This window comes from Pithys albifrons, chromosome 2, assembly GCF_047495875.1.
Source record: "Pithys albifrons albifrons isolate INPA30051 chromosome 2, PitAlb_v1, whole genome shotgun sequence".
Taxonomy (NCBI): Eukaryota; Metazoa; Chordata; class Aves; order Passeriformes; family Thamnophilidae; genus Pithys; species Pithys albifrons.
Window position 1 is genome coordinate 61385489 of NC_092459.1, and position 17106 is coordinate 61402594.

General features: G+C 37.7%; 1 protein-coding gene across 5 annotated transcripts in view; it reads right to left on the reverse strand.

Moving 5' to 3' along the window:
* The window catches only part of SYTL3 (synaptotagmin like 3), a 33669-nt gene that overhangs the window by 5052 nt on the left and 11511 nt on the right, over nt 1–17106 (reverse strand). For all 5 annotated transcript variants that reach the window (XM_071549231.1, XM_071549230.1, XM_071549232.1 and 2 more), the window contains 8 exons: nt 16150–16222; nt 15151–15223; nt 11690–11814; nt 8594–8737; nt 5707–5885; nt 3451–3553; nt 1256–1426; nt 953–1052 (listed from right to left, as the gene is read on the reverse strand). In XM_071549231.1, coding sequence (XP_071405332.1) covers nt 953–1052; nt 1256–1426; nt 3451–3553; nt 5707–5885; nt 8594–8737; nt 11690–11814; nt 15151–15223; nt 16150–16222 — 968 coding nt within the window. The remainder of the gene's footprint in view (nt 1–952; nt 1053–1255; nt 1427–3450; nt 3554–5706; nt 5886–8593; nt 8738–11689; nt 11815–15150; nt 15224–16149; nt 16223–17106) is intronic.

Consider the following 17106-nt stretch of genomic DNA (forward strand, 5'->3'; position numbering starts at 1 on the left):
GCATTTGTGAAATATAAACACAGGGCAGTACCCACAGAAGCATTTCTCTGGCACAGTCCGAAGCAGAAGTAACTGCCAAACTCATGATGTGATACTGCTCCTCTCACAGCTCTAGGTACAGAGCAGAGACTCAATACACAGGCCCGCACAGAGAGGAAAAAATTGAAGAAAGCGAGCTGGTAAATTTGAGGTCACTTGTGAAAGAAAAGGGAACAAAACCCAAACAGCTAATTAGAGCTTCCTATTGGTCTCTACCTGTTGCTGTGGTCCAAACACAGAGCACAGCATTACTACAGCTCTGAACCCTTACACACCTCACTATGATCTAGGGAGGTAAGGAAAATGTTTTGCCTATCCCTCCCCCTCAGAGTGTTTATTTCCCTTTACCAGCAGATGCTTGCTCTGACATACTACAGCAATACTTAATGTACCTTACAACTTTTCCTTACCAAAACCTGAACCCTTACTATACATTTTGAACCTAACACCTCCCAGGTGAAACAATCTCTCTAAAATGAGACCACTGGTGAAAGCCAAGGATGCTGGTCTAGTACCCTTGCAGACATTGCCCTTCCACTTTTTCCCTAAATTGGCAATCTCTGCCTTGGACAGTAAAACCACTGCTTCGCAACCAGAATAACCTCTACTGGTAACACCAGTATGCAAACCAGCTTGATGCATCATCCTGCTGCCATTATAATGTACAGTTTTTGTTGGCTTTAAAAACACCAAATATAGGTAGTTGGCAAATGTTTCAATTTTAAATAATTTAAAATATAATACACCACAAAGCACCATTTGCTGTAGCTGTTAAAAACCTCATACAGGAATATTGCATAGGCACATTGCCAGTCTTTCATTGATCTCAGTTTTTTTCTAGCCAAGGGATTCACAGAATCATAGAATCATTTACATTGAACAATACCTCTATGAATGATGAAACATTTTATACCTTCAAACTGGAAACTTTTATACTGGGCTGGTACTGACAGTCTTGCAGACAAGAGGAGTTCACCGCTGTACTGGGTAAAATCATCTTCAGGCTTTTCAAGCTGAAGAAAGGGACATACAGTAGTTCATATGACAATCACTTTCTACATCTTTCTCACAGCTTATTTGTGTTTGCAATACATCTTACTTATGAGCTGGATTGACAGCATTTTTCCCCTCAATGATCTCAGAAGGGTGATCTTTTTCATAGCTTTCACTCTATCTTGCTCTTAAGCTACAGCTAAGAGGAAAAACTAAGAATCACCTTGGGTTTGAGCTGATACCAGTCAAACAACTGCATCGAGTCCTCTTCAAAATTCCATGCTGCCAGTGGAATCACTACTTCCCCCAAAAACACCCTGTATTTGAGTGCTCCTGCATGCCACACAGAGATCTGAAGTTGCCGACTTCTCAGCTGGGAGTATTCAATCTTGTACTAGAAAGATAAACAGCATTTACAGAGCAAGACACAGGATGAACACAGGCCCATGCTCATGACCTGCTCATGGGAAGCCCAGCCACAGCTTGGCTGAAGGTATCTGGATGCAGACAGAACCACATTGCCTGAGTATGCTTTGCAATCTGCATATTACCCCGCTATTTAAAAGCTAAATTATGCTCATTCAGATATAAAACAACATTCCATAAATACTTTGATCTATCTTGTTACAGATTTTGGTTATTAATTTAGAATTTTAAATATTTTTTGACCATTTTTGCTGGGTTGTGGTTTGGGGGTTTTTGTGGGTTGGTTGGTTGGGGTTTTTTTTTATATTTCCGTTTACACTCCCAGCAGAATTTGGCTGCTCTGGAGGGTCAGTTCAAGATGAAGACATCTAATGATGGTGCTAAAACTCCCATTCTGGTCAGTGGAGATCTGCTTAACAGGGGCAAGGAAGTAACTCAGCTGAGCACTAATTAAAGCCTTGATCCAGTTCCCCAAACATAGAGCCCTTTGAGACATTGTTGGTATCTAATATACACACATGAGACTGGCAGACATGATACCCAGCCCATAGGTGACCTGCACTGAAAGCTGGAGGCAATGGCACAGCCAAGGAAATCACTAGCAGTATTTAGGCTGCTGAATCACAAGCTGGGTGTAGGCACTGTGGCCAATCACCCTGCACCACCCTGGGCTCCAGTGATTCCCAGGAGCGCTTGAACAGCTCTCACACATGCAGCTCTCACACTTCTAAATGCAGGTGCCTTAATTTGCAGCTGAATCCCACTGAGAGTTAGGTCTCAGTGTCATGATGTAGTCTACCTGCAATAGTGCTAGGCACTTTTGAACATCTTTACTATGCTGGATAAACTAATAATCAGACTAGATTTTAAGTAAACACCTTTAGAGTTTATGCAGCCAACTCAGGCATGGCTCTCACTCTTGTTTTGTCAGCTCCACATGACTGGCATTGAAAAAGGACTATAAAATTAGGACCAATGATTTCAACTGCAGGCTCTTTTCCCCCCACAACTTAAACCTTATATACAGACGTCAGGCTGTGCAAATTACATGCATTGCAAAAATCCCAAATTTTCACTGTAGTTTTTCAAATATCTTGCCTGTTTCACTCACTACTAATTCTTGATATTTATACATGCCAAGAGTTGGAGGTACCACTGAAACTTTTATGTAGATCGAGAAGCAAAACTACCAGTTAGCTTTGTTTAATAGTCTCTTCCAAGACAATATGTCACTCATAGAACAAGCGGCTAAAACTCATCATCTTATGTCCTAGTGTAATTTGACAAAGCACATACACAAAAATATTGGTTTGTAGAGATCCAAGTGCAAAACTGGAGCTAGGAAAAACCAAACTAATCCAGCCTCTCCCAGTTGAGAGTACTCAGCTTCGTATTTCATCAAGTGGCTGTGAAGTAAGAATAAAGGCTCCTATTTCCTACACACAGTTCTTGCAATAATACAAGAAGTAATACTGCAAGGCATTAAGGAATTGAAATCATAACTACTGTTCTCTGGTAGGATTATTAATGTTTGAAATTAGATACTACAAAGAAATGGCCTGGCATTAGTTGCACAGGGAAAAGGAAGTAGACAATGTTTTAGAGATGGTAGAAGTCAGTGAGCATTCATTTAACTACAGAACGACACTCCCAGTGTCACTGAGCAAAGGGATACTTGTGTAAAATTCCAAATGTTCTGCAATACACCCAGTTCCTGAATGTACAAAATGAATGTGTCTTTGGAAGACACTTTGCTTTTTTGCCACAAGGTAACTCAGAACAACACTGGTATACATTAAAAGTGCTCTCTTGAACAAAGGCAGACTCTTCTAATAAGTTTGCAATTTACTGTTGTACCTTACTTGGACTGAAACACGTAGTTTTAATTATTATTGTCAGTGACTCCTAAATTTGTCCCATCAGGTTGATTTGGAACTTGCAGGACTGTACCATGGAAAAGCACACTCAGCAGCATACAGTTACAAAACTTACCTTCAAAGTCTCATCGAACTCTGGATCCACTGTGCTCTTTTTGACAGCTGTCTTTCGCTTACCCCGAGGAGATTTGTCAGGAAGTAAATAAACCTTAACATACCTTGCAGATAGAGAGAAAGATACATGGAAAATGATCAGAAGGGGCAGGGGAGATCAAATTAAGAAAGCAATTAGATGAGAGGAGGTTTTTTCTTAATTCTTAAACAATTCTATTGACTTTGTAAGTTTCCATGACTAAAATGGCAAAATGTGATTTATATCTTTTCTCAGTAAAAGAAGATAGACTCCAAGGAACCCACGTATCATTCAGCTAATGTGTTTCAATTCCATTGTAAGGGGGAAAGGATTAGAATCTGAGTAGGAATCTTCTGTTTTCATACTCCTGACCTCTGACAAAACAGCTCCTAAAGAATTCAACTTGCCAGTTGTAGTGACAGTTTTATGATAAAAACAAAGACCATATTATGTGCTTAAAGAAAAATAATATAAATTCAATCAACTTTAGGATCAGCAGCTTGATGAAAATACCTTGTTTTCATTACACCAGGCACAATGTAGCAGAAAAAGGAATTATCACATAAATAATACATAACAATTCATAAATCTTATAAATGCTAATTGTTGTTAACAGTCACTAGAGTGAAAATGGGAGAGTGCCTAAAGTGGTCCAAATTGCCCTGACACTGATACAAGGAAAACCAGTAAAAAAAAAATTCTGAAAGCTGAGTTGGATCAATATCAAGCATTAATGATTCCTACCCAAAGCTTCTCATGTGTCAAGTGAACACTAATATCAAATATTCCCCTTAATATCAGTTCAGAGGGCTGTAATTGGGTTATGACTTCTAATTAAAGAGTTTTAGCAATAGTGAATGCTCATAGCTTGTCAGGGAAAGGAGTGATTGTTTACATAATATTTTTAAACTCTATTTGATGTATATATTTCACATACTATGATTTAAGCCAATATTAAAACAGCCTCAATTAATTTACTGGATATATAAAATCAGCTGTATCTCATGTCATCAGTGCAGAACTCGCACATCTTCTCTATTTTTTCCAACCTTATCTGTAGGTAAAACTATTTTTAAAATATGCAAGTACTAGAAACCTCTTGTTCTATGACCTCAGATTAATTTAATTAAAAACTAGCCAGTCCGACTTCAAACCAGCAAATAAGATAAATAATTCAACAGGTTTTAAACATCAGTTAAAAGTCTGATTTTCATGCTGAGTATACTGTACTTTTTCTGTAGGCTTGGAAACCAACAGAAATATATAAATATATGCCAATAGAGAACATAATGTTCACTACACAGCACTTCCACATTGCCTTTCAGGCTTCCTGTAATTGTTTGCCTGGCTTAATTACCAGGGAACTTAAAGAACCTTGACCCACTTCTGAAGTGCTCCCAAACTGCCCTGCTCCACAAGCTGCTGTTCCAGCAAGGCACTGTTCATCACCAAGCTTGCCTTGATGAACATTCTCTCCAAGATGCACAAAACCCATCCACCTTCTGGGTGAAGGTGACTGCAAGTCCACAATTCCAATGTGGAATGCTCAAATACGGTGTGGCAGCAGGGGCAAGAACAGTATTCTGCCTGGTGATATTCTATCAAATGTTGCTATATGGTCAGAGAAGACCATTAAGTAATAAACAGAGAAATAAATAAGGTTTAACTGTCCAACAAAAACTTCCATGACATATTTTATTCACAGAAGCAGATACTTCTTCCTCTTACAATGATACATTATTATTAAGCAGATTTAGAGTTTAAGATCCATTGCAGCAGGTGAAATATCTACTCTTATTACACCTAAATAGTACAGCAATCACCCAGTGACCCACTGTGAGTCAGCAGATGAATTAGGAACAGGACATCTCATGTGTCAGCCACTTACACATTAATTTTCTGGGCACAACTTAAGAACTACCAACAACTTTTTTCTATCAACAACTATTCTTGAGGTCCAAAGGTACTCATTAGTAACACAGGTACCCAACCACCAGCTCACAGCAAGAGAAAAGAAAATTCCTGGCAGAAAATGGTCAGAATGGAATAAGCACTGGTATGAAACCTATTTGTCTTGCAGTGTGTATATGTACAAAGGGCTGGTATATACGCTGAGTGTTCTGAAAGTGCCAGTATGCATACCATCATATCAATCCATTTCAATCATAACATGCATTAGTATCTTAAAAAACAGAATATTTTCCTTATTTTTTTTCTCTTTCTCTATAGAATACCTACGGGTTACACTTTTTCTTCCTCTCTTCTCCATAAGCCAGGTTCTTGCATCTCTTGATGTGAATTTCCAAGATGCAAGCTTTGAAGATATATCTTAAGGCAAACTCTATCCCTCCTGTGACATTAGCCTTGTCAAAATTGCCGGATTCAGTACAAGTGCTGTTAAGACTAAACAAACTCCCCTAAGAAAAGACAAACATTTGGGAAAAGGAGTTTCAGATCAAACAGGACAATTCATTTATTTCCTTTTAATAGTCAGTATCTTTATAGACTCAACTGTAAAACTACTGTAAATCACAAAATTTAAGATAACCTGTATAAAACATTCTCTTGCTTCTATAATAGCCCTGAAAATTATAACTGTAATTGCAATTCTACTGCTTTGCCCTCTTTCTTTCAATAAGTTCTCCAGGCTAGGAAAATGTTTTCTTAAGTGACTTCTAGATCTAGCAGTAATCTTCGAATAAAACTGCTATGTTGTTTCCCATGAGAAAATTGGGACAAGTGTCTGAAAGGGAGTTTAAAAACCCTCTGCAAACTTAAGAGCATACAAAACATTGAATTAGACTCCGTTTAATACGTAGTTCATCGTAGGGTACACCACAGACATTAAGTTCTATTATGTATTAAAGGAAACAAAAGTGGCCTGCACAATCAGTAAGTACCTTACAAGATGCCCTAATTCTGTATAAAAATTGCTTACTCTGTACTGCAGACCATTCAGGAAAGATTACAATAGAATGACTTCCAGGTGTTGTATTCTGGTGCATAGGGGAGATGTTTCCTAGTTCACCTCAAGCACTTTGTCCTGCTTTCATCTACTTTTACCTTTGGGGCAAAGGTTTGGATGCTGTCCATCCACGTATATAAAGAGCACTTGTACCTAGCATTTACAGAGGCCATGACAGGGCAACGAGGGAAGAGACTATAATCCCTTCTCTGATCCAGCCCAGACAGGTAACGTTATGGCGCTATCTAGCCGGCACTGTAACAAAGTATCAACTCAAAATAGTTTGGGCTCCATTCACTGGCGATGATATTCATAAGGGGAGCTCTAGAAACTTTTTATGTGACATTTGTCACGAAGACACAGCGGTTGTTGTGATTAGTCTCACAGCAACGTTGCCCTAGATTGCTAAGATATCTGTGTTAGATCACTCCTCCCTCTGAAAATAAACACCAACCCACACAGGACTGGTTAACCAAGGAGTTCTGAATTGCACAACGCAGTAGCTAAGAGTGCAGAGTAGTGTTTATAAGATCGTACTCTCTTCCATGTAGATGCTTTGCTTAGTTTGTGTAACATGCTAAATATTCAATTCACACCAACAGATCCATTAGATTAAAGCAGCTATCTCCTCTAAGTAACACACATACATGACAAAAGAAGGGCCAGAGTGCTTACTGAGGAATTCAAAAGAAGTGCAAGGACTTTTTTGACCTGATGCTTGTTGTATGTAATCTTGCTCTCTCCACAAGATACGCATCAGTGTAATCAATCTCCCTTGCAGCTCAGTTCAACTCTGCTCTTTCACTCAGTGACGTTTTTATTCACCTGTTGCTTATTTTTCACCAAAATCCTTCATGGCAATGGAACACAGAGTTTTGTTTTAGCTCATACATCCTAAAAAAAAAGTTCTGTGAAAGTTCCTAATACTTATTTCACAGAACACCTTATTTAATTAGGAAGGCTGGAAAGGTGTTCTGATTAATGATGTTTGAACTGAATATCACCACACATCTTCCATTAATCAGGCATCACATATACTCAGTGTAGAAGTCACCATCCTTTTGGTTCTGTGAACAGGGATTTAGCAATGACTTCATGTACTGTACTTCTGCTGGCATGCCTGGCAGCAATGCCATCTGATATTTTGGAAGATACATTTTTATGGAGTGGCCTTCAACATCTAGCACTTACTCACAAAGGGAAGTTTAGTGGAATTTGACCTCCCGCCTTACAAGATAGTAGAAAACATTTCTTTTTTAAGCCTGAGCTGTCTATAGCCCAGTTCAAATAGTTGCCATTAGAATCACAAATGCAATCCAAAACTTTTACCCATTTGTCAGCTTAATACCTCAGACTCCACAGTGCAGTAAACTAAGAGAGCACCGTGGTCCCTGTGTGCATTTGTATATCTCTGTAAAGTGAGCAGGTTGGGTTAACTGTGATTCCCTAAATCATTTTACAAAATCAGTCATGAATTCTTTGGATATTTCACCCTGCTTAACCTCATTGCTAATACATAGAAATTAGCTTCCACAGTTAATCACAGAGGCTTTAAAGCAGGCACTGAATTCATTTATAACCGGCTCCCTTCTCTCTCATTTGCAGTATTAAAACTGCCATCCATCAGAGGATGATTTAACATCATCCCCTAAGCCTGTGAACTGCTGCCCTGGCTTCCATCACTAGCAGTTTCCTCTTCATTCACCCAAATTCTGACATTTGCATTTCCACTGACATTTCCAATACCACAGTTCTTGCACACTGACAAAACCCCTCTACTAAACGAAGCTTGAAGAGAAAAAGTGAGCTACAAGGTTAGAAAGTGCTACATTCACAATCCCAGCCTTAATATAAAATGAGAAGAATGTTTTTTGCATTCACAAAATTCAGAAGAAGCTGCTTTATCAATTATTCATTATTAATTGATATATCCATCTGTCAATTATCCATTAATAATTTGATTGGACTTACGCTTCGGAAAGTTCACAGTGTTACTATGAGGACTGTGCCAAAGGCAGTCAGTCTTTTATCAGATACAAACTCAAGTAAAATTCTTCCTTCATTTTGTAATATAAACCAAAATATACCAATATTTTGCACAAGTTTTTATATCCGCTCCCTTTAAGCACCTGTTTTGTTGTGTTTTACCCTTTAACTTACATGTTTTCTGCCATCACAGAAAACTGTATCACTTGTGGGACTGGTTGTTATGTCTTCTTCCTCCTTCCAATGACTTTTGGTCAGAATTTCACTGTCATTTTGGGTTCCAGTGATGAGCTGTTGCAGACTGGGTGTGCTTTTCACCTGTAAGAAATTCACAAAGTAATTTTTTTTGTTTTTAATTTAAGAAATACCTTCATGATTCCTTCAGGAATGCTATCAAAAGAAAATTCAGTAAATAGCTACAATTAACTCTACAATTAACTCTGATCAAGGTCATGCAGGTAACACTTTCAAAGATAACACAGTAATTTAATTTAAATGTTGATTTATGACTGTCTCATCCCAGCTAGTAGTACATCCATTAGATTCGTAGTTTTCTAAAATCTACATACCACCATCTAATCTAAGGATCACTACCACAGCAATTACTAACAGCAGTCTACTAATAATACACCAAAAGTAGTAATACACTGATAAAAGGCTTTATTGGCCCTTAACAAAACAGTAATTTTCTGAAAGAAAAAAATTATTTTGCCTTCAGGAAATAAAAAATAGTATTTTACAATGTGTATGACATACGCCCATATTTACCTATGCAAGAATGAATGTAAGTTGAGACTCAAACAGAAAAAGACTTACAAGATCTTATTTAACTTTGTTTATATAAAAAGCTTAAATTTTCAAGGTGTTCTTGACTTTGTTTTGACTATGTCCATTCACCTTTCCCATTTCCCCATGAAATCCCTTATAATTTGAGAAAAACTAAGATACATATATATGAAGATGATAGATAGATAGATAGATAGATAGATAGATAGATAGATAGATAGATAGATAGATAGAAACTCTTTGAGAGTTTTCTTCAGCCACCTCTCTTACCAGGAACAACAGTTAATAGAATGAAGTGCCACTAATACATATGGCTAGAAATATGCTGAAAATAGATTTTAGCTCATTCTGGCACACCACTTTCCCTGGATAATACAACCTATGAAAAGTGCGTTCACAGTTCAATGGGTCCAAAAAGAGTGAGGTAAGAAATTTTATATGGTTGGGACATAAGAAAATAATTTATTTTAAAAATTGTGTAACAGAGGTTATCTGAAAGACTAGAAACAATACAGTGTGACTAAATCAACAAAAAGAATTGGAACTTTTTTGTATATAAAAAATAGGTAATACATACTTAACAAATCTGAGAACTCCTCCTGCACAATCAGCAGAAAGCACTAAAGAATGAGGACAACAGATAAGATAATAAATTGAGACTATTTCTGAAAAAAAACAGGGTGGGCAAAATCCTAAACAGTGTGCTGTTATTACAAAACACAGATATTGTTATGTGTAATAACTGCCCTACCTTAAGAAGAGATGTAAGAATCACATTCCCTTGTGAGAGAGAAACAGACAGAAAATGCATTGAGAAAATAGGCTCACAGACCCCAAACAAAACCAAAATAGTGTATTTTGCCGCACAGAAATTGGTTTCTGCTTTATAAAACCTAAAACACCACCAATTTCACTTGCTTATGAAAACTACCTACTACACACTGAATTTTAGCTTCCACTTGGATCAGAAAGACTTCTCTATTGTGTAATACAGACAATAAGTGATTGACAAAGCAACAGACAGAAGATCAACATTTCCTTTAATATTAAAAAAAAGTGTTAAAAATTACATTTACAAAAAAAACCCCAACAGTAATTCAAACAAAACTAAAACTGTAGCTTAAGTATAGTCTAACTGGTTTAAATGAAACAAACGATTTATGATTCAGAAAATAGTGCTCTGGCACACAAAGAACATTGAAATCTATCTTGCAAAACCTGCAATGCAAACCTAGACATAAATTAAGTCCTAAATCTTTAAATGAGCAATTAAAACTCATACAAATAATTTGGAATCTCCTACTGATACATTTCTCAAGCCAAAGAATCTGTATCCATCTTTAAAACATAATAGATTGTTTGTGATCACCATGTGATGACGCATAGTTTAAATCCACATTAACTCCAACTCTGATGCTTTTCAATACATTAAAAGAGTAGTGCTCTGCCAGTGGAAGAAAGGTAACGCTGGAATTCAGCTTGTCACAATAAAAGCAGTACTCAAGTAATTAATAGTCCTTGCCAATTCTGTTCATAATTCAATTGCATACAAAAATACCAGAACTAATGTCACAGAATTCACAGACCTTGCTGGGCCATTTCAAACTGCTAGTCCATGCAGTCTGACATCCCACCCCTTCCATTTATCAGCACCTGACACTTCAGAGGAAAGTGAACAATGTGCACCAAGGGAGCTGTGAGTAATATGTGCCATGAGGTCTGGCCCAAAGCAAGAGCTTTTCTCAGCATCTAATTCAGGCACTTAGCAGACCACATTTTCCTCATTCAGATGAACAGGCAATTCAGTAAGTACTCACTATGTGGAAAACTGAGTATGAATGAAGTTCAGTCACTTGAGAGCTAAAAGTGTATAAAACAAAATCTTCAGTGTAACTTTAAAGCAGAAGCATGACATCATCTTCAGCCCTGCACAGTATGTGGGAAAACAGATGACTGGATTTTTCTCAAACTTCTCAAGAAGACACTGAAACTAGAGACTGTAACCAAAGCAAAAGGAAAGTTGCACAGCAACTAACAGCAGTGTTTTCTCCCTGCCAAGTTAAAAAATGCTCAGAGACTGCCAGAATGGTTTTGGGATGGTCATTGCTTGGTCCTGTTCAGCAGCTAAAGAGGCAAAAAGAGGACAAGGCAGACCACATCCCTGCAACCCAGCAATCACACCAACCAGACATCAAATCAGCCTCAAGAGAGTCTGTGAGTACAAGGACCCCATCCCTTCACTCCCTGTGTGAGCGTCTTTGTAAAAATCTCAGTCTAACATTTCCACTGTGGGCTGAAATCAGTTGTGCAGACTGTCAAAAATCTTGTGAAGAATTGGAGTTCTGACCACGGTCAGTGAAGATCAGCTAAGTCCTGTTCATACAATAAAAGTAGAATTCCACTGTGTAAGTCATTGCTCTGACAAACATATTTCATTCCTGAAACAGCTCTTAAGTTAGAGACTGCATATAATAATATGGATACCTTGCTTGTAATATTGATGGCTGTGTCAGACTGGCTTCTTCTTTGCCTCCTTCTTTCCACATTCTTCCCACAATCTGTGGTTAGGACAGATCTGTCAGTCATATCATTCTGGGACTTTGAGATTTCTGAAGTGAAAATAAAGAGAAAAGTCACTATAACAAACTTTGCAAGCAATCCTCTGAATTTATAGTCTAATTCTGTAGCTTTCAAACTTTCATCCCTCAACATTAGTGTTGATCTCCTAAGAGTAAGAAACAGATGGGAAGACAAGTGCTTGTCACATTTTATGTAATTATACTTTGCCTGTCTAAACCTTTCCTGCTGTTTCAACTGGAAATTACACTCCTTGTTGCCTATAATTAGAGATTCTGCAAGGAATTGTATGCCACCAAATACAGTTTCCTTGCAGAAATAGCTATTACAGTCCATAGTATAGTTTGATTTGTAAAGCAGTTTGGTTTGGATCAGGATAAAAGCAAGACCACTATAACAACATAAAGCAATAGGACAATGAAAATCAGAAAGCAGAGCATATTGGAAAATATTTAGAGATTTACCCAGAATATGTATGAAAGGAGAGATATTACATACTGTGGTCCCAAACCACATACAATTTTAAGAACATGAGTAGCCCTCATCGACTTCAATAACATTACTCATATGGATGAGCTTATGTCCATACATTAGCACTTCTGTAACATCTAGTTTATTGTCAAATCTACAGGACAGTTGGACATTTAATGTACTGCTTTTCATTTTTTATTCCTCAGTGTACATTCAGAATTTCACTTTAAGGGCAAGGCAGCACTCATCCATCATTTCTGAAGTTGAACATGAGCAGGCTTAGCTGCAGACACTTTGTTGCCAATCCCAGTTTCTCATGAAGAATTAATAACTTATAAGTGGTACATGAAAAAGCTATCATATGTTTAATTCATACAGGAGAAAGAAATATTTTTCTCACAACATGAACCTCTGTGGAGAAACCTCAGCCAGCAGACAATATGACAATGAGGTATTCAAAAACACTGGCGCTCAAGTGTGATTTTTAAAGACACTCTGGTTTAGTTTTGTTCTTAGCAGCAATCAGTCCTCAGATGTTTACTGTACTCTTTGTACACCATTAAGGAACCATGTGATCTATTCAAATGCAAGCTCAATTAAGCCATCTCTGTAAATGAAACCAGGTTTTTAAAATACACAGTGAAATCAGAGATCATAAAAAGACTGGAGTGAGAGTTCTAGTGAAATAGATACAATCTGAGTAGCAGTCCAAGCAGAAACACCAGCTTGCCTCACACTCTCTTAAAACGAATGGGCTACAGAACAGTTTACTGTGAGAAAACATGAATGTTCAGTTTTCATATGTATTCCTCATTTGGCTTCTCTACCCAAATGGACACCATCTCCAGAGCCAAGGGCAACTTTTCACTGCAAATGAACCTACAACCAGTAATTCATTTTACGTTCACCAAAGGGCAACCATTGGATTTTAATCTCCTGTTGCTGCCAAACCACCCTGGAACAGGAGGTAACAGCAGAAAGAGCAGACTGTACAATGGCTACATTGTGCTGCACGCGCTAATCCTTTGTTCCTGCTGCTCTCAGACACACACACACTGGCTCCAGTGATAGAATCAGAGGCATAGCAAGGTTCTCCACGTTTATTTACTGCAATACACAAGAGCTGGGTATATTAAATACCTCTGCAAACCAGGACATTTTTATTTAGATAAGATACAGAGTACTAACTTTAGACACTCGTGACCAAAAGCATTTATCAACACAGCACCAGGCTTCATTGGAGGCCATATTGTCTGAAAAAGCTGGTTTCTTAGAACAAGAAACCCAAGTTTTTCTCTTTAAGTATCTCTTTCAATACTTTTTAATTATTGACTTCAGTGATTGCAACAGCCTGTTATTTTCTCACAAATTAAACTGCTCTGCCCTAACTGAAAATGATAGCAACTGAGTGGGGTTTCACACACAGCTGAGCTGAACTAGCAACTTGCTGCCATCTCCCTCTCCAACCACTGTTCTTTCCTCCTCAAGCCCTGGCTCCTGACCACAAGGTCAGGTACCCTACGTTGTACACATTCCAATGTGTATGTCCTACCTTGAGACTATTGAACTGACTAAAACAACAGAAAAGTAACTATGTGTTTTGTCTAAATAAATGTTCTACCCTTTAAATTAGCTAAATCAGTTTCCAGAGGAGTCCAGAAACACTAGTGTTAATTCAAGTGATGGCAGCATAAGACTAGAAACAGAGAAGGAAGATATGGGTGGAGTAGGACCTTCCATTTGGTAGTAAGTGAACTAACAGATGAGCTGCTGGCATCCTGGCAGTCTTCACCAAGAACTGTGGGATGTGACCAGACTTTAAACTATTAGAGAGCTGAATAAACTACTTTGCATCCAGTTCCATGCTGCCTCAGCTATCTGCTTCCAGAAATAGTGTCCAACACCACCCTATCCTTCTATTTAGCAGCAACAGTCACTATGTCTCTGCATAGCATTAATATGTGTTCACATAACATTAAATTTGCATAGTTAAAGCACAACAACCCATAAGGATGGGTAGAAAAAGCTAAAGGAAAGACCAAACAAGAGTTAAGGCAAGAGTTAGGGGAAAAGGCAGAAAGGCACTAAAGCCAGATTTATTCAGGTCTAATCTCACATGCAGCGTTGTGTAAGTTGAAGCCAGTAAGAAAATACTAAGGTTTGTTCAAACATGCAAATTTGCAAGTGTCTGTAATCTTCTTAAGACTCAGAGGTTGGTTTTCTCTGGTCATCAATGCCTTTAATTTGTTTTTCACAAAGGCTGGCTGTCCTTGGTGTAGTTAGTCTTAGAGATGAACACGCAGCCTGCACCCCAAGGAATAGCAGGCAGCATAAGACAATAGAAGGAACCAAAAACATCAAAATTAAAGAAGAGTTGTTATGACTGGGTGTCACTTAGAAGTATGTATTGAAAAATCCACACAAGTAGACAGAAAGAAAGAAGAAAATCCTTATGAAAACTGCCAGTGACTGAAAATATTAAACTCTACTTTGGTTAAATGACACACTCTTTGACAGGGTCAGCTGTGCTTCAGTCAGACAGAAAACATGAAGACCACTACAGCAGGAACTGGTCATTATTCTGTCCCAGCATGAGTTAAATACATCACATCTGAACACTGGATAAACTTAAAACCAGTGTTAAACAATATTTTCCATTTTTACAAGAAAGACATTCTTGGGTTGATATAATCAGCTTATTTAACAACTAGCGAAATACCAAAGGAGAATGAGACTTACTGTATTAATTTTCAGGTTGGCACAGGTGCAGCATTAATAATTTCAGCCATTACTCCGTATCCTTTTCTTAATAACTATTTCTTGGCCAACACTGTGGCCAAAAATGGAAACATTTGACTACATTACTCTAGAATGACAAAACAGTGAAAGCTACTTACTTTTTATATGTGTTGTGAGAGACAAAAACAAGTTTTCCACCGATTTATTAAACCTTTTAGACTGTCCAAGTTCCTGCAAACAGGAGATGCCAAGAGTAAGAAAACATAAAATATTTGTCATTTTAAACTTTCTATGATTGCATCAGATGGTAAGGCTGTAGCCCTTTGCTCACTTCTGTAGGCAAATATATCCGAGGACATGCATTAACATGGGTAAAAACTGTCACACTAATGTATGAAGATGGAAAGCAATCTTTCCAGTTCCATGGTCTTTGACATATAAGTGGAACTCCTTGTAGGAAGATCACATAGCAATTTCATAAATACAACTCATTACATCACTGATTTGTTGTATTTAATATTTTTACCTATTACAGATATTCCTGTACCCTCTGAATCAAAGAATTTTTGTTGAACTCCAGGTAAGCACATAAGAATGTTTACAGGATTGCAGTGGGCTTAAAAACCAGAGCCTGAAGATTCAGTTCAAAATGAACCAAAATAGTAATTCAGTGCAATTTCTATGAGTTCTGAGCCATGTCCTACTACTCTGTCCACTAGAAACTGGAGTGCAAAGGCAACTACCAAATTCATTGTTCTTCACTCATTAATGAAAATGACATATGAAATGATCACTTTATAAATAACTATTGAATGTCATAGGAACATGGGATCCTTCAGGTTTGCGGGATCTCAGGAAATCCCAGTCCAGGCTTCCTGTAGTGAGGCATCAAAAACCAGATGCAGTATTCTAGTGTCAAGTAGAGTGGTTAATCACTTCCCTCAAAAACTGAAAACTAGTTGAAAACAGCCCTCATAGTCTCTAATCTTTCTCTCCTGGTATCAATGCAGCATAAAAATAATGACAAAGACCGTAAGGCACCATTTTTTTGGCAGTGTGACGTTACAGCAGTTAACTTCCTGCATTTCTGTGGCTGGCCCTTACGTATGAATAACACCTGGGAGGTGCATGGATATGTGTGTTTTGCATATACGCACATTGACCATCACATTCGTTCCTGCTGTTGATTCTGTGAAAGGAGGTGGAGTTGGAGGTACGACAGAAATTTCACTAGAAATTTAAGAGATAAACAGTTAACAACAATTAATATATTATGCCAACAGATGGATAAGTAAACTATGTCCAGTATCATTATTGTCTGTCTTTCCTTTACTCTATAAAGATCTGGGTTGACACTCTGTCTTTAAGAGTTGCCAGTTCTGAAGAATTGGGACTACCTTTCTATCTTCTTCATCTTGGTCTGCTCTAGGTAAAATTATTAAATTAGAACTACCAGGAAGAACTAATTTATGACAAACTCCCTGGACTTCTCTATGGCTGGCAGGATTACAGTCTGTGTTCTGAGTTCTAAAACACAATTCCTGTATAACACACCCTATCTCTGTTTCAGAGATGTTTTCAGAAAACAGTCATCCTTATTTACAACACTAAAAGGACCCTTCCTTGCCTGGGTCCAGAGCTGTTAAAGACCCTTTACAGCATTCCTGCCATTCCATCCATGGTAATAGTTCTGGTCTGTGAAGCAACAAAAAAACCCCCTTACTGTTATCTGCCTGATTCTGTTATCACAGCACAATCAGAGATCTTAAGGCAGCTGGTAAACTTCCTTTTTAATTCTCTTTTAGTTTTATCACATCTATGTAAAAGCAAGCTCTGATCAGGATCTTATCTAGCTGACTGCAAGTTTCTGTCTTGTGCAGCTAGTCCTTGCCAGATAATTACAATAAATTGAGGCCATCTCTTCGTATCTTATGTGGGGTTTTGGGGAGAGTTTTTTGGTTGGTTGGTTGGTTTGAATTTCGGTGGTTTTGTTTTTTGTTTTTGTTATTGTGTTGTGCTTTTTTTTTTAAAGGAAGAAGGTTAATATAGTACCATACAGTTAAAGCAGTTAGTTATTTCATTATATACCACTGGTAATAATTTAAGTACAAAAA